The following is a 24,233-nucleotide window of genomic DNA, read 5'->3' on the forward strand; positions in this document are numbered from 1 at the left end:
GCGCTTTATTCTTTGGAATCCCTGTATTAGAAAATTTATTATCCTTCGCAAGACTTACGGACCCCTTACATGTCGTTCTGGATTAGGGTTTGATTCCCGGACCAATGATTATAAGGTGATGAGAATTGCATTTCCATATAATACTAATAAATGTTTATCAACAAAATATAATACAACTAATAAATTCAAAGAGGGCAGACAACCTCTGGTTGAGGTTTACTCTGTTAAGGAGGGCACTTGGAGAAAAACTAGTGCTGGTGCCTCGCTTTCGCCTGAGATTATGTTTGAGACTCAGTGTGGTTGGCACAAAGCAGTGGCCTTTATAAATGGGGCTGTCCATTTTCAGGTGAGCTATAATGATGGATTAAAAGTTTGTCCATTTGTTTTGTCATTTGATTTTAGCGAGGAGGTTTTTCACAGGATAGCATTGCCAGAGGCTAAAGTCAGAGCGAAAAATGAGTTTCATATTTATGATTCTGGATTAGGGTTTGATTCCCGGACCAATGATTATAAGGTGATGAGAATTGCATTTCCATATAATACTAATAAATGTTTATCAACAAAATATAATACAACTAATAAATTCAAAGAGGGCAGACAACCTCTGGTTGAGGTTTACTCTCTTAAGGAGGGCACTTGGAGAAAAATTAGTGCTGGTGCCTCACTTTCGCCTGAGATTATGTTTGAGACTCAGTGTGATTGGCAGAAAGCAGTGGCCTTTATAAATGGGGCTGTACATTTTCAGGTGAGCTATAATGATGGATTAAAAGTTTGTCCATTTGTTTTGTCATTTGATTTTAGCGAGGAGGTTTTTCACAGGATAGCATTGCCAGAGGCTAAAGTCAGAGCGAAAAATGAGTTTCATATTTATGGATTCAGGGGATCACTTTCTCTAGTATTTAATGAGCTTGTGGACAACAAGCGTCGTTATTCCATTTGGGTGATGAAAGAATATGGCATTGTTAAGTCCTGGACTGAACTGTTCACTGTTGATCTCAGTGGATATATTAGAAGGGTATTCGGTTTCATGGAGAATGGCCATGTATTATTTGGGAAACAATGGCGAGAAAATTATGAAAGTGATGATACAGAGCTCTCTTCATATGACCCTGAGAGCCAACAAGTTAAGAAGTTGGGCATTCCTGGGTGGACAGTTCATTTTTGTACTGATAACTATGTGGAGAACCTTGTTTTACTCGACAAACCGAATGTTGTACGTTCCCGGTGGGTAGTGAGCAGGAAGAGGAAATTCAGGTAAAAGCTCGATTCAACTCAAAATTTCATCATTAACTTTCCACAGTTCTATCTTATTCTAGGTATATATTACTTGTTGTTGTATGGCTATAAGTAAACATTAAGTTTCAAATCTAAATATACTGCATCTGGATGTTAATTAATTTGCTCTTGAATGGCTAACAACATTAGTCAGAATTGTTAAATTCTATTTTGTGGTTGTGGTTGATGATGGGATTAGGCATTTGCTAGCAGGGAATGAAAAATATTAATGAAAGATTGATGTTATCAACTTTTTTATTTTATTTTATACGTAGACCTTGTCAAATCTACTCCATATTCAATCTGAAAATGTGTTCCTTTTCACGAGGCTTGCATTCTGACATATTGTCATTGCCTTCTGATACTGTGTTTTGTACATGACATATTGTTTTGGATTCAGTCTAAAAATATGTTACTATTTTCATTATATTAATTTATATTGATGCAAAACAATATTTCTAGTACAAAACAATGCATTAGTAAATGACATGATGTGAAGTATTCTTGATGGTCTTTTAAGAGAGGACCTTGCACACTATATTTTTTTTATAGGTAACGTAAAATATTATTAGAAATAAAGCCAACCCGAGTACATTGGAGATATACTATGGGGCACAAATCAAGAACTAAAATTACAATGACAAATAAAATAGGAAGGGAAAAACAAGAAAAATGAGACAAAGCCACGCTTCAATCAAGGATAGTTAAGGACCTAATCTCTAGCGTAGAACGTTCACATCTCTCAAAACTTCTAGCATTCCTTTCACGCCAAATACACCACATCAAACAATGCGGCACAGTCTCCAAATGTCTATGTTGCGATGCCGCCCAAACTTACCCTACCAAGACTCAAACAACTCAATAATCATGTGCGGCATAACCCAGTGAATTCCAAACAAACAAAATGCCAATGACCACAACTCACAAGCTATGGGGTAATGAAGAAGATGGTGATCAACCAACTCCCTACAACTCTTACACATATAACACCAATCAAGAACAAGAATACACCTTTTGCAAAGGTTGTCAGTAGTTAAAATCTTACCTAAGGAGGTAGACCATGAAAAGAAAGCTACCTTTGGAGGAACCTTTGATTGCACACTATATTTAAGTTATATCATTGACTCGAGTTCCAATGCTAAACCCGTAACAAAATGTCATGACACTACCTGCAGTAACGTGGTGAAAAAAACTTTTAAATGTTTTGCCTCAACCCATATTTGTGGTTGGCACGAGCCCTCCCTGCCTTTTACAAGTCTTTAGTGTTGCTGCCAGCAGCGTATAATGATAAAGTTCATGGAAATTTTTAACAAGTAATGTGGTTCTCTTATGTTCTTTGGACATGTTGAAAGAAGCAGTTTTGGTTAGTTAAAATTCATAACATACTCATTTTAAATTTATGTACAACAAAATATGATATCCTTGGTTAACATGGTTTGAAACTTTTTGTGCTTCCTCTAGCTAATATTATTTTATATATGTTCATTTTTTTATAATTTTGTTTCTAGACAGGGAATTCTCATATTAGAACTAATGGATTGTTATTGCACTTTGGCTCTATTTGTTTTATGTGTAATCAAGGGAAAGAAAATGGATTTCTGGAATATTTTCTATTCATTTGATGGTAGGAACTTAGGTTAATCTTGGAACATAAATTTGTAAAATGTCAGAAAATAATGGAGAATGTTTTCCCCTATTTTATGCTTGAAAACATTTGTCCTACCAGCATAACATGGAACTGACTCCAAGCAGGCCTAGCTAACTCTTAGGTTACGTATTTTTTATTTTCCTTCTTCAAATTTATCGTTGCATTGCTTTGGTTTGTCCTGCATCAATTTTAGTATGTGAGGAAACTTCAATATTTTATTGTCAAGCATCCCATGGTTCACCAAAAAAAAATTACCAATGAAACCTATGCAGTTTCCTAAGTACGCATCTTTGCCACCATAGCCCCTCTCACAATCATTGGCCCAACTCTAGAACCCAATTTGACCACTCGCCCATGCCAACTGACGAGCCCATCTTAGTCCAGCAGCCTTGATTTAGACTTGCCCTTGAAACGGCATCATACCAAGTTGAACTGGCAACTGCATTGATAGCATCACTGGAAGCCCAAGTCTCAAGGTCTTTTGTGCCACTGCTCACTGTCTGAGTCCCCTAATACTGCGTATAACCAGAAGTCCATTGAGAAGCCACTGCAAGTGTTGCTGCCACCGAGGTCTTCAGTAACTGCTTCAAAATTTCCTACAAAGGCCCTGGATCACTTAATGTCAAGACTTGCTCCGTTTAAATAAAAAATGGTTAGCTTATAGGCTGACTCCTTTGGTCAAAATCCAAAGGGAAAATAAAATATAAAATAAAAAAAATAAAAAAGAGCTTTCTACCCATCAAGTCCATTAGCCCACACAATTAAATTCCTAAGCTTCAAATATGCTCTTGCCATATGCCCAACAAGGCCCTCACCATGATCACTCCAGAGCACATTAGCCAGTTGGCAATCCAAGTTTCTGTTCCAATAATTTGCTGAAACTATATTTTAGTGAACCATTGTAATATTCTAGCCATCTGTTTTTATGGTTATCTAGATTAAGACCTGATTTCCACGTTTGGTTATTTGAGATGAACCAATTCATTCAGCAATTGGGTTTATTAGATGACAAAGAAAAAAGTTGGGTTTGCTGAAACGAAAGTTGCTGGTAGAGCTTTAGAGTAATTGAACTATTATGCGAGCTTTTAGTTTAGATTGCATTGATCTTCAATTACTTGGGGAAAATTGGAAGACCACTTTAGAATAATATATTTCCCATAGTTTTATCAACAGACTTACCTGCCCCTATCTCCTCATGCCAATTTTCTAGATTGAAGCAACAACATTAGGCAAAGGTACTGACCTTGCACAATTTTAAAACGGGATGAGTGTTTGCTCAGTCTCTAATCCTCAGCTGACTTTAGCATAAAATTCCATGGAACAGACCTTAGAGAATCTATGGAAAGCTATCCAAGACCTCTCTGAAAGGCTTGAAAAGTTTCAAACTGCGATGAATGATTTAAATGCACTCCACAGTTTTTTGGAGGCTTTCTTCCAAAGAATGCCCAATAACCTCAAGATAATGCTTCAAAGATAGGGAACAATCATGTTGAGCCACCAAAACCCAGAGTTGAAATAGAGTTATGTGCCAACAGATGTTGCTTCAATGTTCATGCCAACAAAGAGAACATATTGTAGAGCGTAAGCCACAAGATGAAATATCTGCACCTTGTATGGTAGATTTATTTCAACTTGTCGATGAATCAGATATATTGCCTACAGTTGATAAGAAGATTCTGCATTTCTGCTATACTTGCTGAAGAGAGAGTTCCTCAGTAAAGCAAAACATGAGAGGGTGCACATACTGTGAATGAGTTTGATGCATGTGCTACGGATCAACCCTCCATGATGCATGAATATAAAAAGCTTGTTGAAGTGGGAAAGTTAGATACAGTGGTTCTTCCTGAACTCAATGATGTGGTGGAATGCAATGTTTATCTCATATGTGCTAATAAAGTTGATTCAAGGGTTGAAGCAAGTTTTCCATCCTAGAATTCTTTTCCTTTCACATGTCAAGTCTCGAGGTGAAGTTTTCTCAAACCAGCCGAGGATGATGCGGGAAGCACAATGGAAGATTTATTTTAATATAGTTGTATTTGATTTGGAGTCAATTTTATTTTATTTTAGGTGTTAATAGTTACTTAGATTTTTTAGTATTATTATTTGCTTTTACTGGAGTTAATGGTATTTTTGTAATTCAATAATTGGGATTTCACCAGTCATTTAGAATTAGGCTTTGTTAGTCAATTAGAGTTAGGGTTTCCTATGCCAATTAGATTTAAGGTTTAGTAGTTTGTATAATCACAAAAATGTAAACCTATGAAGGGAAAATTATTTAAATTCCTAGTAGTCTTTTACAACCTTTCTATCTCTTGATCACAGCTCTCTCACTCTCTTTTTTTCCTTTTTTTTTTCTTTTTCTTTTTAATGTCCTGTAATTAGTCCTAATGTTTTTTTTTTCTTTGTTCCTTTTCTCAAGGTCACCATCCCCTCAATCAAATCAAATTGGTGCTGTGGGTCTTCAAGGTGTGGTCAAGGAGCTTCCCCTAGCAGATGACATTGACAGGTAATTATCTTAGTCAATTTGGGGTTTTTTAGGAAGGGTCCGGTTAGAGCACACATTAAGCCATCCATTTTTAAGAACATTTTATAAGGAATTGAAAAAGCTGTAAAAAAAAAGTTGGTAACTTTTTTGTTTTTTCATAAAAATTTTTCTAAAATGGTTTATTAATGTATGTCGTAAGGACACACATTAGTAAAACCCTAAAATTGGGTGAAATAGTTTTTGATGTTCTGTGTTATCAAAGATTATTCTGGGGTATAATTGTGGTTTTGTTTGCAATTTTGGACTTTGAATTTTGGTTTTGGTGGGTTTGATTGTAAATTTTTGAGCAATGTGGGCCAATATTTGGTTATCTACATCATTATTTGGTATGTTTAACTTATATGAATCTATTTATTGATATTTTTCTTTGAGTTTGAATCCATTGTTCAGATATTGGTAAATTTATAATTTGATTCTAGCCTGCTGTTTTGAATACAAAACTTCAATTTGGTTCTTCAATTGCAATTTTGGGAGAATTTAGATGATCTATTAGTATAACAAGTTTCAAAATTGAGCTTTTGGATGTGGTCTTTGATTGCATGTTTGGTTTTATCAATAGATATGGTAGTTTCATGGGTTTTGCATAATATAAATTATAAATTTCCTTATGTATATATTAAAAAAAAAAAAAAAACTCCTTATTGGATATTGTTTCTATAGAGAAGTATGGTCTTGCAATTAGTATAGCATCATTAGCATGGATAATTAGTATTTCATTATATTGGTAATAATGAATATCTAATAAATTTGTCTTTCAATAAATATGTTCAGTTATTAAACTTTTTACAATAAATATGCTTGTGTAATAAATTAAGATTGAATAATTATTCCTGACAATAATAAATTTATTGTACATTAATAAATATGCTTTAGTTATCAAATGTCTTGATTTTTTTTTAATGATGTTTTTATATTTTTTATGGGAATGTCTTGAGTTAATTATCATATATCTTACAATACATTTGTCTTGGCATAGGGTGGAGTCAGAGGAAGAGAGAGCTACAGATAAAGAAACAATCTGCGAGCTTAAAAGGGCAATTGTACATCAACAAGAGGCAATGACACGACAACAGGAAGAAATGGACTCTCTAAAAATAGAGATGGCTACTTTAAAATCAGAAATGGCTACTTTAAAATCACAGGCCTTTTCCCTCAAAAAAAATAAAAAATAAAATCACTGTTGTTATCGGTTCAACGATCGAGTAACCAGGTTATGAGTCTTATGACTACATTATGCTTTTACATTTTTTATATATCATCCTTTATTCTCACATTTATTCATAATGTTAAGTAATTGAGTTATTTATTTATTGGTCATTTTAGGTTGAAAAGACGTCTAGCGGTGTTGGAGATGTGGGTTCACCCTAACTTGGACAAAAATCTTCTTCTACGTGCCATGAATTACCACCTCATGGTAATATGTCATTTTACTAGGAAAGTGTTGGACTTGTTTGATAGCAATGAATTATGGAATTAATAATGTTGGGCTTGTTTTATAGTGTTAAAAATTTGCAATTAATTTATATGAGAAGCTTTCTTATTTTTATGGTGTTTGAATTAGGTTTGGAATTATTATTTTCATAGATAAAATACTAATAAGTTGCGGGTTTGGTACAACAATCGCTTAGTGTGGAGCAATTCAAATTTACAATTACTTAGTGTGGAGCAATTTAGGGCCTGTTTGTTATCGTTGTTTAAATAGTTTTTAATGTTTAAACAACATTACATGTATTTTTTCACACTTTTTCACTCACACGTATTTTCAAAATATACAAACATTGTTACTAGAAATCTCATACCGAACAGGCTTTTATATTTTGTAATGCAAATTTTATATTTGTATTATATGTATCTTAACAACTAATAGCTTGTAATTATTTTATTAAATAATAGGAGGATAGAAAAGTAAGAGAAAAGAATGATTTGTGTTTTCTTTGTTGTGTGTTTGGTTGAAGTTGAAGGGGTGAGAAAGTTGAATGATAGAAAATGAACATGCATTTGTTTGGCTTGGTTGAGATGAAAAATGCTAGAGAATTTTTTGATAATTTGTAGTAATTATTGTTATACTCCCATTATATAAGAAATGATAACTTGTATTGGGGGAAAAATGGTTGACAATGACTTAGATTAGGCCATATAAGTCATTTTAAATTCACACATACTTTTTCCCTCTCTTTTCTTTCCATTGTGGGGGTGGGGGTGATATATATTTTGAGCTCGATGAAAAATCACCCACCCCATTTTCTTTCCCCTCCATTTTCTTTCCTCTACCAAAAAATGAAAAACATTCTTCTTTCCCACCCATTTTCCTCTTTTCAATTATTTCCCTTTTCGCCTCAATCAAACATAACATAAAATATGATGGTGTAGGAAATATGAGAGAACATGAACTTTAGTGCAATATTCCACTTGCTTGTAGAAACTACCAAAATGGTTGTGGTTCTCTACTATTACATTATAATCTCTCAATAATGGACAGTTAGTGCAGTGGATCGAAATTTCCTCCTATAATAGGACCAAAATTTTTATGACGGATACAAATTCTCTCTAAATTTCCTCTAACTAAAGTCATCCACCTCCTTTTTATATAACGTGGGGTAGAGGGCTCGTAGTACCCCTTTTCTTGATCTAGCATTTTCTTCACGTTGGTAGTGAATCACCTACTTAAATATAGCCTCTGTGGGATGAAGTAAAGCACTTAACAATCAATCACACCATTTTACCAGCCCTGTCCATTTGAATTGTGAAACAAACAAAAAGTTAAAGGAATATCCAAAGTGGCCTAGCAACACATGTAGAGTCATAGCTTGGTAACCGCAATAACCTTCTGCTTCAACCGATTTGCATGTTTGGTTGGAAAGCATTCACAATAGTTTCTACTTCACTAATCAAAAGCACATTCATTTAGCAAGTGATTTCTCCCCAAAGTAGTGTACCCTCAATTTGCTTCATTGATTCCTTCTACAAGCCTGAAATCTCAACTCCTCCTGTTAAGCAACTTTGCTTTTTGGGAGGTAGTGAAACAATGGTGTAGTGAACATTTCAAAATGACAATTGTGTGGTGTCTTTTCCAAAACCTTGGTTTTTGGCCTAAACTCCAATCTATTGTATTCTGGTTGGGCTTATCTCACAATGGGAGGTCTAAGAAGTGTTTCTTCAGGTAACTGATGAGATTTAATGTTACTTTTACACCTAACACCTAACTCTCTGGTTTTTAGCTCAGCTGAGGTTGCTATTAGGCAGCCAAGCTTTTACCTTGAAATCCAAGCAGGATTTCCTTCTCCCAAGATGTGTTTTTCCTCACTACTCTTGTGTTCTCTCTTCCCAAATTTTCCAACTCCTTTTTTCTTACATTTCCTCCATTTATACCTCTCTCAATGGAGTCGTTATGATGAGAGAATATTTAGTGAGTCCCTTCATATCATATCATTAGTCAGATAAGACTCATTTTTTGTTATTGATATGACCTTCTAGTATCTCGTGCCTGACACCAGTTGCTCGGCAAGTGGATTCCCCTAATGCACCATCTCTTGATCACGGCATGTCTTGGGATACTTGACTCGAGTGCTCGGCCAATTCCACTTACATGGGCCAAGACCATCCACTTAAATGGGCCAAGACTATCCAATAAGTGGACCTACAGTTCGAGGCTGGTTTGCTGTTCTTGGTTCGTATAATAACATTTAAAATATATATACCCTCTCTGTCACAGTTATCCTGAACTATATTCTGAAATTGTCAACATCAAAAAAAAAAAAAATATATATATATATATATACATACACATTCTCAGTCACAGTTATCTTGAACTACATTCTGAAAAAAGTGGCCAAACTGAAAGAAAAGGTAGGTCAAGTAAGTAATTCACTATTGAAAAATTTTCCACCGCGTATCTAATGCCATGCTTCTTGTTTCTCTGAATCAATTCCTAGTCAGTCAATCAAAATTCATCGTGCTTTGCTTAGTTGCAAATATTTGTGGGGCTTCTTGGCCATCAATTCATTCTCAACTTTATATATATATATATATATATATATATATAGACACACCATCTTCGAACGTTTTTGGGTTCATATATTTGTGGGGCTTCTTGGCCAAGACTCTTAATTTTTTTTGGATAAGTAATGCTAGACAATATACCTTTTTTCTAGTTAATATATGCATTTACTATATTGTCACATGTCAATGAACTAATACTTCGACAAACTTTATTAGATGTAAATGAACTAATACAAATCATTCTTACATGTCATTTATAAGTGAATTTACTTCTTTTTTTAGCTAAACGATAAAGTGAATTAACTTCTATCTCAAGTAGAATGCCCGTGCCTTATTATTTAGTAGCCAAAGACTCATATACCATATAACACATTAAGGGGCAAAAGAAGCCTTAAAAAGCAAACCAATAATCAAGCCTTAAGACTGGCAGTAGATACGTACATACTACATAGCATATGAACACTTGTATATATGCCTTGAGACCCATTATATCGCATGCTTACATTCCTCCTCTTTATTTTCTCAGCAACTAAAGTGCCGATGACATTGAAACTAGAGTTTGAATGAACCAGTTACAGAGTTCAACTACCATATAACAGTACCAGCTAAATCAAAAAGTAGTTGTTACACATACAAGAAAATAAACAATGAATTAAATAAAAAATACATACAACAAGAAAATTAACTACCATGGTTTTCTCTTAGAAGCAATGACATCATATTTACATAAGCAAGTCGCTAAAACTACACATTTATGTTGCCTTAACTTTCCTTGTGTCCATTTTTGTGCGATACAGGGATTACCTAAGCAGAAGATTTAGGTAGTTTGTATTGTTTCTTGAGGAACTGAGAGGCCTCTGAATCACTTCTGTGACATAATATTCTCAATAGAGTCTTTGAATCTGCTCCTAATTTGCTTCTGCCATCCTGCATTTGCAGGCCGCTGGTAGATTTCAAGTCCTCAATCAATTCTCGAGTCTGCAAACAATTAATAACTTATATAACATGCTTTTGGGATGGACTCTCAGGAAAAATCAATGCAGAATAGCCAACGTCAGCTAATAAACAAAATAATACTAGCACAATGACAAATAGAAGATATATAAGCAAAAAATAAATATTAGTGAATTAATGGCGATACATCAATTTCAATGAAAAATTTTCCCTGGTGCAATTGAGAACCTAACTGATGGCAAAATAAGACAAGGAGAATGCTAGTCAGATGTGGCTAACTGTCCCGAATCAAACCAAGTCAAGCCAAAGGGAAAATTGGGGCTCACCTCTTACAAATGTCACATAGTGTGCTAACACATTAACATGAAGTTTTCTTTTTTTTTTTAGGCAAGCAGTCAAGACTCACAACTGTTGCTCGCAGTGTTAGGACAAATATAAAAAAGGTTGAGTTGTAAGACAATGACATCATAAATTTTGTATAAGCTAAGTACCTCAAATGCCTTCCAGCTGTCTGTTACTTTTTTTTTCTTTTTTCTTTTTTTTTTTTGAAGTAATGAATAAAAATAAAAGGCAGAACTAACCTCATGGCCATGCAACTTTATTACATGCCGAACACGTGCCACTTGATTTTCTACCACTCCTCGAGGAAGCCCATCTCCCCCAGAAATGAAAAATTCCTATTAAAAAAAAGCCACATTGATGTAATATAATATTAGTTTTCGTCTTAGAAGAAGTACTTGAAATTGTTCATATTACACAACCAAAGTCAAAAAACTTCCCAAGTAAAGCAATAAAATGTAAAAACTGGAATGAGTTTATAAAGCTTTCTTAAAATTGGAAATTTCTCTTCCAGGGCTGTTCTGCAAAAAACTACTAAGTTGCCTCTTTGTCACAAGAAAGAGATGCACAAATGAGTGTCCAAAAGAATTGTAGGCTTGTTGTATTTAGAAATGAACTTTTTGGTTCAGGCAATCCACAATGCATTTTCACATTCTTGTTCAGTTAACACTCAAAAGAGTCACAAACACCTTTAAGGCTTCCAAATCTTCTTCTAATAGTTTTGCATCGCCTGGGGAGAAAACTCGTGATGGACCTCCATCTAATATAACACGAAGAAAGCCATCCTGGAAAAGGACACCAGTTTCAGTCATAACCATTAATAGTATTTGTGACATATTTGTTTAAAATAGCGTAGGTAAGGCAAATACAAGTGATGCTTGAAGCAGACTTGTCACAATGCGATCCCTGAGAGCCTCCACGATTATATCACAAAGTTGACTAAGTTCCTGCAGCAGTTGACAGAGACAAGCAGCTGATCTCAATATCAGTCAACACAAAGTTTAACCAATATTCATTGACAAGGTCACTTAAAATTCTTATTAATTGGTCTTATATCTTGCATCAAAAAAGTCACTGTAAGATCACATTGAAGAGTCAAGTTTTAACAATAGCTATATCTGAATCTATTAACAAAAATTTCTTAAACAAAATAGTAGAATCTGGCACAATTTTTGCAGAGAGAAAATGTCTGTATATGACTTGAGTTCTCTATAACTAGAAAAAATTTAGTTGTAGCCTAACTAAACCCCAGTGCATGGTACAGTGGATATTTTGCCCTAATGCAACCCTCGTGAAATTTAGAGTCCACTTGAGCATTTAAAATCATATGCAACACTGTTTGCTGAGGTGATCTAAAAATTAAGTCCGTCAAAATCATATGGATGGAGCAGTTTCATATGAAACTTACCATGCAAGGAATAAAACATTCAAATTCTTAATTACTCTATTCCAATTAAGCAGCATTAACATATCAAACAAAATTAAAAAGTAGCTTCATGAGGGGACAAATCTTACCACATCAAGTGGTTCAATTAGGGCTTCCAACCTGGAGAGACTAACGCTGGGTTTATACAAATTATCGATGAACTGATCCCTTAAATCCCAGAAGATTATTTTAGTTCCTGAAACATGCAAAGAATAAATTTTTCACCGATCAACTTTGTTTATCAAGGAAATAGACAAGGGAAAATGCATATTTTTCTTACCAGTAAATTCACAAATCCGGTCAATAGCAGCATTTATATCTTTTCTACTCCCATCAAATGTGTCCTTCTGAGTGAAACTTTTAGATTTCTCGACAATGGATTTCTCTAGACAAAAGATTTAGCATAATAAGCACTAACAAAAAGAATTAAAAATATTGGCATTATCCTGCTATTATTAAAGAAGATACTATCAAGTAGAACCAATGAGTGATTGTGCAAGCAATAGTTAAATGTTTAACCCCATGGTTTAGTACAGTGGCTGGAACCAAGTTTCATGAGGTGGAGGCCACCGGTAAGCAAAGGTTGTACTGGGGACCATGCTTTATCAAATTATAATTATCATTAAATGTTTACAAATAACACTTGAAGAGATACAATGCACATCAGCTATTGTAAAGGGGCAGGTAAGTGGATCTCCCTCCCAAAGGAACAGCATAAATCATGGATCACATTATTTAAGAAATCTTTATTTTGAAAGCCAAAAAACCAATGCTTTCAACTTGAAAAGGCCCGCCCAATGTAGTGGAGGCTGAGGTCATATATAGCTTGATAACAAATTTTTTTTTTTTAAGTCACTTGTCAAGTTGTTTGTACAAATTATTCATACTATATGTATGAACCTCTCATAGAAACTCTTAACATTAACTAGTCAAGAAATTTTTCATTGTGTTTCTTTTTTCTTTTCTTCCCCCCTCTTGTTAGCTTTAGGTTTCGTTTGGTTGAAGGGGAGGAAATGTGGGTGGTTAGAAGAGATTTTAGATTTCCCTCATGGTGTTTGGTTGGGGGTGCAAAAGTGGAGGGATTGAAAACTCATTTGTTTGTTTGAGGAGAAAAGTGAGAAGATGGATAAGGTAGTTTGAATGAATTTATTACTATGCCCCAATTACATAGTATATAAGAAATAATTGGACACATTGTAAAAGTGACACATTACAATTATTACTTTATTTTAACTTCTTTATCTATTTATTTTTATATTAAAAAAATCTTATTAATTAAATTGGTTAAAATAAAATATTAAAAAATAAAGGAAAAAAAAATCCCAAATGAATTGTGGCTAATGTTGGTATGTAAAGTTTGGATAAAGATGAAAAAAAGGGGGTAAAGTTCAAATAGGAGTAGGAAAAAATGCTGGAACTTAACCAAAAAAAAAAACAGTTGGAACTCAAAAACAAAAAACAAAACAAAACAGAAAGGGCTGGCACTCAACATCAAAATGGGGGCAAAATTGTCCATAGAATATAAGCCCTCTTTTCTCTCTAATTTTCTCCCCGATTTGGGGACATTGTGTTTTAGTGGGCCCAGGGATAAAATTTCCAGGCCCTACCATTTTCTCCCCCCCCCCCCCACCTTCTTTTTCCCCTCCTAACCAAACACACCTCCCCCATTTTTTCTATCCCCCAGTTTTCACCACAACCAAATGGGCTTTTAGAGATAAAGAAATAGGGCTCATTATTTGATATAATGACAAAATCTTTGGTTTGCGAAGCACAAAAGTGTAGGTTTGAGCCTTCAAGGCAACTGGGAAATGTGCTGAAAGGTAAGGCCATGTCCAAGCCATGGTTCCCAGGACTCCACTTTTGTTTAACTGACACTTTTGGGAGAGAATAATATCCTGTAAGGAGTCATTTGCTAATATAACTTCATCAATGAATCCATTCATTAAAAAAATTATGTAGTCACATAAAGAACACACGCACACATGCACAATAACAGATTGATTTGTTAAGTCACATACTGATAAACTTTTCACGGGGCATTTTCTTTGTCCATCTCTCCCAAATGCTATCCTCCAACTTATTCAGTTGACTAATTGCATACTGTTAATAGCACCAAAACCTTTATCAGAATATAATATAATAAAGAAATCAATGAGCAATTTTCGCAAGTAAAACACAAGGAATTAGAAAAACAAAATCAAGTTTAAAATATGATGCAATAATGGCAGTAAATGATTACTAGAGCAACAATATTATTATATAGAAATCAAGGACTCTGACAAGTGTTTCATCTTTTATTTGACAAGATTTTTTGTCTAATGAATTGTTTCCACAATTAAGTTTGGCTGGTGAAAAGGCAACAAATAATCCAGCATGGTGCTTCCAAAGGATATTTGATACTAACTTGGACAATAAGAAAGACACCAAACAAAGAAAAAAATATGAAAGTTTTTCTTGAAGTAACTTTCATGTTACTCTTTAATAAATATTTTTTATTTTTCAAATGATGAGATTGACCTTGCAGATATCTCTTCCCTCTGGATGAGCCATATCTCTATGATGAATAAATTAACCAGTCATGGACTTCGTAAGGTAAATCTAGGAAAAATTACTTTAAAGGTGTTCAAACTCCAGGACAGATCAAAGCTTCCTCACCATTAAAAATAAAATAAAAAATGTCGTACCCAATGCACAAAGCTTTTCTCACTATTACCTATTAAAAAAAAAAAAAAAAAAAAAAAAAAGCTTCCTCACTATTAGTTCATCAATATTCAGAAAGATCATTCCATCAAATACCAAATTGGAGATTTATTCCAAATCAGACATCTCATAATTTAAAGAACTTTTATATAGGAAAACCACTTAACTTTTACCAAAAAGTAATTTTTGAATTAGCTCAATCGCTCTTCTGTAAGTGTATACATGAATTGATTGTGTTTAGACCATTATTTAGTTAAGACAGTCCGTTCAAAATTAAAAACAAAAGAAAAAACCAACAAGGACACCATGAGATTGCTAAAAACTTAGGGATAGCTAACATCAAAAGGAATCATGTATTAACTTTTTTTGGGTGAAGTAAATTTTGGGGGGGGTAGAAAGGTGGCTTTTGAACCCTGAACACCAAGCATCACAGCATGCCAGTAGCACTGGGCTATCAGGTTGAATGCCATGTATAAACATAAATAATGCAAAAAAAGAAAACTTTCAAATTCATTTTGAAAAAAAGAACAAGACTAATATAAGAAAGTGAAATTGGAACCCATTAACTCCAAATCCAGAATGGACCATACCAACATTAGAATAAACAATCATTACATTCAGCAAAAGAGAGGAGGCAGGAGGAAGTTGCACTCCCAGAAATAATTATCTAGATATTATTCATTAGAGAGCAGATACCAAGTTAGTATTGAACTCACATATAGAGTGTTTAACTGAACACACAGGGTTGGTGTCGTCAAGACATTTATTTCAATAGATCTTCTCTCATCTGGCAGCCTAGGGTCAAATAATTCTTTTTTTACAAAAGCCTTTATTCCAACTGCTTCCTTCTTGTATCGTGTAAGGATAGGCACAGGTGGAACTAAGTCGTCCTTGCTAGCTACATGATCAAAATCACACTTCAGGGCCAATATATATATTTTTTTTAAATATAGGTAAAACAATTGAAGGAAAATAGTAAGCTAGAAGCAGAGCATGCAAGAATGTAAATTTGACAGTATGAGAGACTAGAGAGATAAAAATAACATATGAAGATATATTTCATCATCATTGTGTAAGGAAGAATGTAAATTTCATATTATGAGAGAGAGACAGAGACAGAGACAGAGAGTCATATATGACACAGAATTTGCACAAGCTGATATATGAACAAGTGTAAGTCCCTAAAATAAACAGCAGCAGATAAATTTTGCATCACCAAATAAGAGGATGGGCATTGGCTCAATAAAATTTGAACCAGGCCTAATATTTTATTTTATTAATGATTATGTGTGTATATGCAAGAAAAAAATCAATGGAAAGAAAATTGTGGAAACTTAAATCTTAACCATGGATCTCTTGAATTTACACAAACCTCAACCACTAATGCTACACTTCAACAAAATCCACTCAAAAAGCCAAGCCAGGCCTCTAGGCCTTATTTTCCAATTAGGACCAGGCCAGGGCTGGCTCTATGATATTTATTCCATGGTGCTGACCCAACCTGAACCTAACCCAGCCTAGACCATCTTCAGCCCTAACATTTACATGCAACATGTGCTTGACACAAGTACAGGAGTATTGAGGATGTATCAAATAGTTCTCCATAATTGAAAAGGAACTTAGAGTCTTAGAAGCCATAAAAAAGTATAAGAGAAAAATACAGGAGTATTCATTTGGTATTTTCACTGCCCGATAAACATTAAATACAAATACAACTCTATAAAAACTTGATGTAAAAAGCAAAATTTAAGAACCTGAAACTGGGTTTAAGAGAGAGAGAGAGAGAGAGAAGAGAGAGAGGGGGGGGGGGGGGTTGGACCTCCCTTTGACACAGTGGAATTACTATGTTAAACATGTTGCCTTGATTCTTTGGAAAACGAACACTCATTCAAGAATGTATTTTCACACACATACTCACCCAAGTTGTCAATCACATGATTCGCATAAATTTGAAATGCATTGTCAATGCCGCGAAACAAGCTATTCATCTCTGTAGACCTCATTGGAACTTTAAGAGCAAAAAATTGATCAATCGTCTGCATCAAAAATATTCATCACAGAAGGAACTACAAATATATCCATAAGTGTACATAATAGATTATAGTGCAAAAGTGCATAAAAGACGTAAGCACTAGGTCTCACAAGTATATTTAAAACTGCAAGAATCCAAAACCTCCATCAACAAATTCTTTCATCAAAGTAAAGATACTTTGACCAAGGTAGGGGTTTGGTGGCTGAAAGGGAATGGAGACTTTGATGTGTGTACTTTTTATGATGCCTTGTGCTAAGAGTTTCCCTTGGAAAAGTATCTGGTGTGTCAAGGCCCCAAGGAGGGTTTCTTTCTTTGTTTGGACGGTAGCACGGGGAAGATCCTTACATGTGATAATTTCATTTAGTAGGGTGGTGTTGTATGTGCTGTTGCAGTGGGGAGACCATGGAACATCTTTTGTTACACTGTAATGTTGCATTCAAGATGTGGAGTATTGTTTTTCGCACCTTTGGGCTTCCATGGGTGCTACCCGAAACAGTCACTGAGTTTTTGTTTGGATGGTGGAATTGGTTAGGCAAGATCTGGTTCCATTATGTTTGATGCAGACGCTAGGGAGGGGTGAGGATATGGAAATTTCAGGAACACATTTGATAGAATTGTTTTCTAGATTGTTGTTTGATTAGTCCCAGATGTGGGGTTTTAGTAATTGTAACTCCATTTCTGAGTTTTTAGAATCATTGTCCTCCTGTAAATAACATCTTGTAATTCATTCTTTAATCTCCTTTGTTTACATATCATTCATCAAGTGATATTATTCTAATACCAATCTGTCCTCAAAAAAAGCATTCATGCAATTACAAAACTTTCAGAATAGAAACTCTTTTATTTCATTGAATGTATCTTAAAAATGAAAAAGGTCAGAAAAATGCTGTTATGCAAGGACAGAAACTGTCTAGTAATTTCAATCACGAAATTTATCACCGAAGTGTGTACTTGGGTACCACATTTTCTGTTTTTAAAGAAACTATTTACTTACAAAAAAAAAAAAAAAAGGGAAATGTATAACTGAAGTGATAATTTCTCCATGATAACTTTCCACATCTATATCCCCAACCCCCCCCCCCCCCCAAAAAAAAAAAAAAAAAGGATTCAAGGGACAAATTTACTCTGTAGCATCTTTCTTTTTTTCATTTTTGTGGGGATGGGGAGGTATCACAGTGCCTTGATAAGAGTCCAGGAAAAGCAGAAGACATCTGACGACAAAACTATATCCAGTTCATCTCTTGCTTTCAATTAAACATGAACCAACAGACTTTCAGTTATCAACTTTATACAAATCCAACCAAATAAAACAAATTTTGCAAGCACATTTACAAAACAAATTATAAAGGGCACATAAGAACAAACAAGCATACCTCCTCTACAATTCGATAAACTTCAACAATTGAACTCCCGTGCCGCTGTTGAGGCGATATTGGGTCCCACCTCTGAAAAAGGACACAAGAGCTTTAAGCTACATGGTGGGTGAAATATCTCAACACAGAAGATGAAGAAAGAACAAAATGCTTTTGAAAATGGTTAAATGAAGAAAGAACAAAATGAGCTAACAACCACACCATGGTTTAGGAATATCTCAGTCTCATCAATTAAGAAGCATAACTAAGAATTTTACATGGATATGTGAAAATAAGAGCAATGGTGCATGAAATGAAATTTTAAAATTCAATACAACTCATTTAAATTTTACATATACAAAATTTACATTTTTAGATTTAGTGGAACAATGCACTATGCCCCAAAAGGAAACATCTCTATATATAAACAATATAAAAAAATATAAACAATAGCAGAATCTATACATAGAAAAATGGTAGGGGGCAAATTCTGAAGAAAGAAAATGGAATACTAAGCAACATTATGTTCATTCAACTCCAAACAAGTGGCAGGCAAATAAACACCACTTATGCCATTATTTGGAAGCAAAATGAAATAAACTTGAGCAATTACCTCTTGTTGAATAGCTCGCTCAACCCAACCTAAAACTCTTCCAAGCTGCGAATTGACCCAACGCATCACCAATGTTCCAGATATAGATTCAATCTAAATGGAAATAAGAAATTTTAAAAAAAAAATTGTAAAAATAATATTAAAAGGAAAATATAAACTATCAAGAGTCAAAATAATATATGGCAAACCAAACTAAATTTCATCACATAATTTCAAGCTCAAGAAAGCTAATATTGGAAGGAACAGAGATATATATAAATATAAGTATAACAATCTCAAAATGCAAAATATGGTTAGATTGCTAGGGCTATAACCAAGCCAACCAAGCCAAGCCAAGTATTAAATGCTTGGACTTGGCTTGATCACGAAAGAGTAGTGTTCAAACTCTGCTTGAGCTTGATCAAGCATCAACTACTTGTTCAAACTCAGCTTGAAAATATTTGACACAAGCTCGAGTTTAACTCAACTCGGCTTGCTATCTAAACCAGTGTAGTCAAAGGCGAGCCAGGCACTCGCCTAGGCGGCCGGGTGAGGCGAAGCACCGCTAAGGCGCCTTAAAGGCTCTAAGGCGAGGCGCTCGCCTTTAGAGCCTAGGCGAGCAAGGTGACCGCCTTAAGCCATGAAAAAGGCGCTAAGGAGAGAGCCTCAAGTTTTTTTTTGTTTTCTTTTTATATAAGTTTGTTGTGAAACCTATTTAAGATTATTAATTTCAAAAGGCATGTTATAAAACCTATTGTTAGTTAAATTAATTTACAAATTTGTTTTGTAAAACTTATTGTTATATAGAAGCTATTTGTAAAACATATTGCTAGAAATAACTAATAGAGCCTAAACCATGCTAATCCTATTTTGAAATAATTTTATAGACCTAATTTCTTCATGCTTCACATTGAAAAAAACTTCATTATAATATTATAATACACTAGGTACATATGATTTAAGTTCTATATGTATAATAAATATATTAAGAATTTGGCGCCTCGCTTTACTCAGGCTAGTGCCTTTTTGTCGCCTCACGCCTCGAGCAATAAAAGGCCTTGGCGCCTTAAGGTCGCCTTTCGCTTTTGCCTACCTTGATCTAAACGCAACAAAAAATAAGACCTCAGTTCCAAAATTTTGAGGTTGACTATGGAACCTCAACAGACTAATCAGGGTACCTGTAAAGGATCCATTCATAACAAAATAACTAAGTTTTACATTGGCCATCAACTTATTGCAACTCTCCTCTCTTCAGGCACTTAGAACCAACTGTGAATAAAATATGACCCTAATCATTAACAGAGGCAGAGTTGGCTTGGTATTTCAAACCCCACCCCCTCCCCCCCCTTCACCCACAACATATATATATATATATATGTCCACATCAAGCCTCAAGTTTTTTTTTTTTTTTTTTTTTTTTTTTAATTTTAAAATTTTTTATAGAAGTTTGTTGTGAAACCTATTTTTAGACTATTAATTTCAAAATGCATGTTATAAAATCTATTGTTAGTTAAATTAATTTACAAATTTGTTTTGTAAGATTTATTGTTATATAGAAGCTTATTGTAAAATATATTGTTAGAACTAACTAATAGAGCCTAAACCATGTTAATCCTATATTGAAATAATTTGATAGACCTAATTTCTTCATGCTACACATTGAAAAACACATCATTATGATATTATAATACACTAGGTACATATGATTTAAATTCTATATGTATAATAAATATATTAAGAATTTGGCACCTTGCTTTACCCAGGCTAGCACCTTTTTGTCACCTCACGCCTCGGGCGATACAAGGCCTTGACGCCTTAAAGTTGCCTTTTGCCTTTGACTACCTTGAGAGTACGTAACCAAATGCTTTAAAATGAGGTTGCTAAAGCAGTGGACAAGTCACGATCTTAGAGAATATATGTACGTTTGCTTGAAATCTTAATGGTAATGTAGCTATGTATGTTCGAAACATGACCTAAGTAGGACATCTGATGAGGAAACATATATGTCGGATTGAGAGCTATGTCATTCCACCTCAAAACCAAGGGGTTGTAGGGAGTCAAATTGTAGTCCCCCTAACAATCCTTCCCTCACAATGACACTCCTGTGACTCGAACCTATGACTTTGACTCTGATACCATTTGTTAGACTGTAAGCTGTGTCATTCCACCTCAAAACCAATTGGTGATAAGGAAAACACACTCAAATCTTTTATCACGTGAGCCTGTTTTTAGAGTGGTTGTAGGGAGTCAAATTGTGGTCCCCCAACAATATATGGTCTAGTTTAGCCATTTGAGATAAGGTACCTTAAATGAACTAAAATTACTAGTTAAAATGATACAATACCACAAACTGTCAAATGGGAGTGTGCCCCAAGTTTCACATCATCTTAAGTTGAGAACATTGAAGGTAACACAGAATTTTTCCAATCTAACAAGCATCACTGGTAGGAAAATGGGCACTTCAAGAGGGGGAGGGGGGTGGTGTGGAAACAAACACAAACCATTTTCGTTTATCTTTTGAGATAGTCTTTTCTTTTCTTTTTCTTTTTTTTTTTTTTGTGTGGAAAAAGCATAGAAATAGGGGTGACTGAAATGTCAACCGCAAGGATTTGAAATAATGCCACCTTTATGTGAGACTAAATTAGATAATTTCCAGTCATGGAATTATCGTCAATTGAACCTTAAGGGGTTATTCTGTCTGAATGTAGTCCTTGATTAAGGACAGTGTAATTAGCCTTGTTTAGATGGTACGGTTTCTTATGTTTAGGTTTTGTGTAAATAAAAGATAAAAACACTTTTGGATAATGAATTTAACAATCTTTACATAATAAGGATCATGACAATTATACGATCTTCTCCATAATAATTGTGCTTTTTACAGTGCATTAGTGTCACTCATAAACTTTTCTTTAATTGTAATTGTTAAGCATGATTGCTATACACCAAATAAAGCACTTTCAAAAGGAAGTTCAATGTAGTTAATGATAAAATTTTAGCAAAACTTGAATATCAAGAAGCACATGCCTGGATGTCTACGGTTTCCTAGGATTTCATGATGAACTATCATGGAAAACTAATATCACGAGTTTTGTGAAGCCTGTCTTTGAACTTTGGAGAATCTTTTCAATAACATTTAACACTGCAGTATCCAGAGAACAGCCCTAACACATGGAGAATTTGGTGCATCTTTGTTGGGATCCTAAACAAAAAGGTCCTAGAAGATGATTGACACAAGCAAAAAGCCACATGAAACGGAATAAGTATATATCAAGAAAATATCCTTTGAATCAACAAGAAGATTTCTTGGATTCCAGTAGAAAGAAAAGGAGAAACATATTTGAGAGTCTATAGATCAAAATCCGAATTCTCAGAAGCTACAACCACAATGTACATAGTAAAGAAAATTCTAAGTGGCTAGGAGGTCCTTAAGAAACCCTAATTCGTTTGAAGTACAATAAGGCTAGAAAATAAGAAAAATTGTAAAAAGAAGAAGATAAAATTGGGAAAATTACAAAAATAAATCCTATGGACTCTAGGAAACATCCTAGAACTAATGATTCATGAATGAAAATCATTTATCCCACTCTGAGTGTTTCATTTTATTTTCACCAACTATTGTATGTCATGTGTATGACATTTTTTTTTCTATTTTAAACTTTGGTTATTGTATAAGGAAAGAAAGAAGGGATGTGTAGCTGGCTAGCTTCAATTGATAGACCATAAAGTGTAGCACTCCATGTGAGACAAAGAATTTGTATTCATAAGACTTTATTCCAACTTTTAAGTTAAAAAATAAAATAAAATAAAAATGATGTAAATTAAGAGAAGAGAGAAAATCAACACATACAATTTAAATGTTTCGGCGATGTACCTATGTCCATAAGAACGAATGGCTAATAATCTATTCTAGGAGAAAATAGGTTTACAACAGTGTTTATATATAATAACTCTACCAAATACAAATTTCTTAAAATGTCCCTGTGCTGCTTTGCTCTTTTCTGCTACACTCCACTCTGCTGCGCCCATAAGGCCCCCAACTCAATGGCCTAGTAACAAATATGAGCCAACTCCATTAAAAATTTACCATAAATATCAAATTTAACCAAAAAGAAGTCTAAACAAATGAATTTGTAGGAAAAGCAACATGGGTCATGGCCAAAGTTGATAAGTTTAGATCCTTATTACGATTCCCTTCAGGTGACCAAATTTCACTTGATCTTATGACTGACTCTGATGTTTTTTACTAGTGCTTTCGAACTTCTTACAAGTTGACTTATAATGGTCTCTCTTTTTAAAGAAAAGCCTATATTGTACGAGACTCCAATTAAGTAGTTAACATAACATATAGGGACACCACCTGACCTAAAAGGCTTAAGCCTATGAATTTGGGTTTAGTTATGTATATTAACCACTTCTTCTAATATGGGATTTCACTCACACATGTATTTCCAACAATCTCTCTCTCACGTGTCAGTCTCTACCTCTTTATTTCCTTTGACCAAGTTTCACTCGCTCCCCCCTTCCCTTATGGGGCTTTTTTCCATCACCCGAACATCACCCATAGAAACCATGTGTCAAACCCACACACTAATCCATGGGAACCAGCCCACACATTCACATCCATAGGAACCACATGTCTCACCATAATCTAGCACCATTTGCTCTATTCCAGCCATGGAAGGGACCCTAAACACCTCGCTTCATTCGCTACACACCACTTGAACTCTAATACCACTTTTTAGAGAGATAACACTCTAGGAAAACTCCAATTGAGTAGTTAATATAACATATAGGGACACCACTTGACCTAAAAGGTTTAAGCCTATGAGTTTGGGCCTAACTATGTTATATTAACCACTCCCTCTTAAAATTCTTATTAAATGTGGTATTTCACTCACATGTGTATTCTCAACAGTATTTACTTTGAGATTTAGCTTGCAAGAATGCTCTATGGGCCTGGTTTCCAACTCATCAAACAGTGTAATTTTTAATTTTTTTGGGATGCCATTGCTGTATGATTTGTATATTGTTTTCAGATGATATTGTTGTATGTTTTGTATATATTGTAACACTTTAATGCAATAACACCAAATCTAAAATTTTAAGTCATTATCTTTGATGTTTGCAAACTTAGATGTTTAAAAAATAAGTCCATCAATTGTGTCAATCAATGTAGATAGTTTGAGGTTTCATTTAGATGTTCACATTGCATAGTTTGCATATAGTTTGACCAAATTAGAAGTTTATATATAGTTTGTGTCAATCAATATAAATATCACTTGTGCTTCACATTTTGATTGAGTACACAGTTGGCCTGGACCCAACAGCAGATATGCCAATATGAGATATTTAGTTCTTCAATCACCAGCTC

The 24,233-nt window shown here is 34.3% G+C and overlaps 2 protein-coding genes across 2 annotated transcripts in view; one reads left to right on the top strand and one right to left on the bottom strand.

Annotated features, from left to right (window-relative positions):
- The first annotated feature begins 482 nt into the window (after nucleotides 1–482).
- Nucleotides 483–7,014, top strand: LOC112021719 (F-box protein CPR1). Its single transcript, XM_024054287.2, has 4 exons — nucleotides 483–1,254; nucleotides 5,343–5,429; nucleotides 6,445–6,678; nucleotides 6,792–7,014. The coding sequence occupies exons 1-3, from the start codon at nucleotides 518–520 to the stop codon at nucleotides 6,638–6,640; spliced, it is 1,020 nt and encodes a 339-aa protein (XP_023910055.2). The 5' UTR covers nucleotides 483–517; the 3' UTR covers nucleotides 6,641–6,678; nucleotides 6,792–7,014.
- Nucleotides 7,015–9,839: 2,825 nt separating this feature from the next.
- LOC112021736 (protein unc-13 homolog) overlaps nucleotides 9,840–24,233 on the bottom strand; it is a 65,702-nt gene continuing 51,308 nt past the window's right edge. Inside the window, exons 2-12 of the mRNA XM_065761716.1 lie at nucleotides 18,884–18,978; nucleotides 18,292–18,363; nucleotides 16,805–16,922; nucleotides 15,603–15,784; nucleotides 14,205–14,286; nucleotides 12,467–12,571; nucleotides 12,276–12,382; nucleotides 11,630–11,707; nucleotides 11,450–11,545; nucleotides 11,003–11,098; nucleotides 9,840–10,445 (exon numbers count right to left, since the gene is read on the bottom strand). Of these exons, the coding sequence (XP_065617788.1) occupies nucleotides 10,272–10,445; nucleotides 11,003–11,098; nucleotides 11,450–11,545; nucleotides 11,630–11,707; nucleotides 12,276–12,382; nucleotides 12,467–12,571; nucleotides 14,205–14,286; nucleotides 15,603–15,784; nucleotides 16,805–16,922; nucleotides 18,292–18,363; nucleotides 18,884–18,949 (1,176 nt within the window). The 5' untranslated portion in view covers nucleotides 18,950–18,978 and the 3' untranslated portion in view covers nucleotides 9,840–10,271. The remainder of the gene's footprint in view (nucleotides 10,446–11,002; nucleotides 11,099–11,449; nucleotides 11,546–11,629; nucleotides 11,708–12,275; nucleotides 12,383–12,466; nucleotides 12,572–14,204; nucleotides 14,287–15,602; nucleotides 15,785–16,804; nucleotides 16,923–18,291; nucleotides 18,364–18,883; nucleotides 18,979–24,233) is intronic.

The sequence above is a fragment of the Quercus suber genome, unplaced genomic scaffold (assembly GCF_002906115.3).
Source record: "Quercus suber isolate HL8 unplaced genomic scaffold, Cork oak 2.0 scaffold_426, whole genome shotgun sequence".
Lineage (NCBI taxonomy): Eukaryota > Viridiplantae > Streptophyta > Magnoliopsida > Fagales > Fagaceae > Quercus > Quercus suber.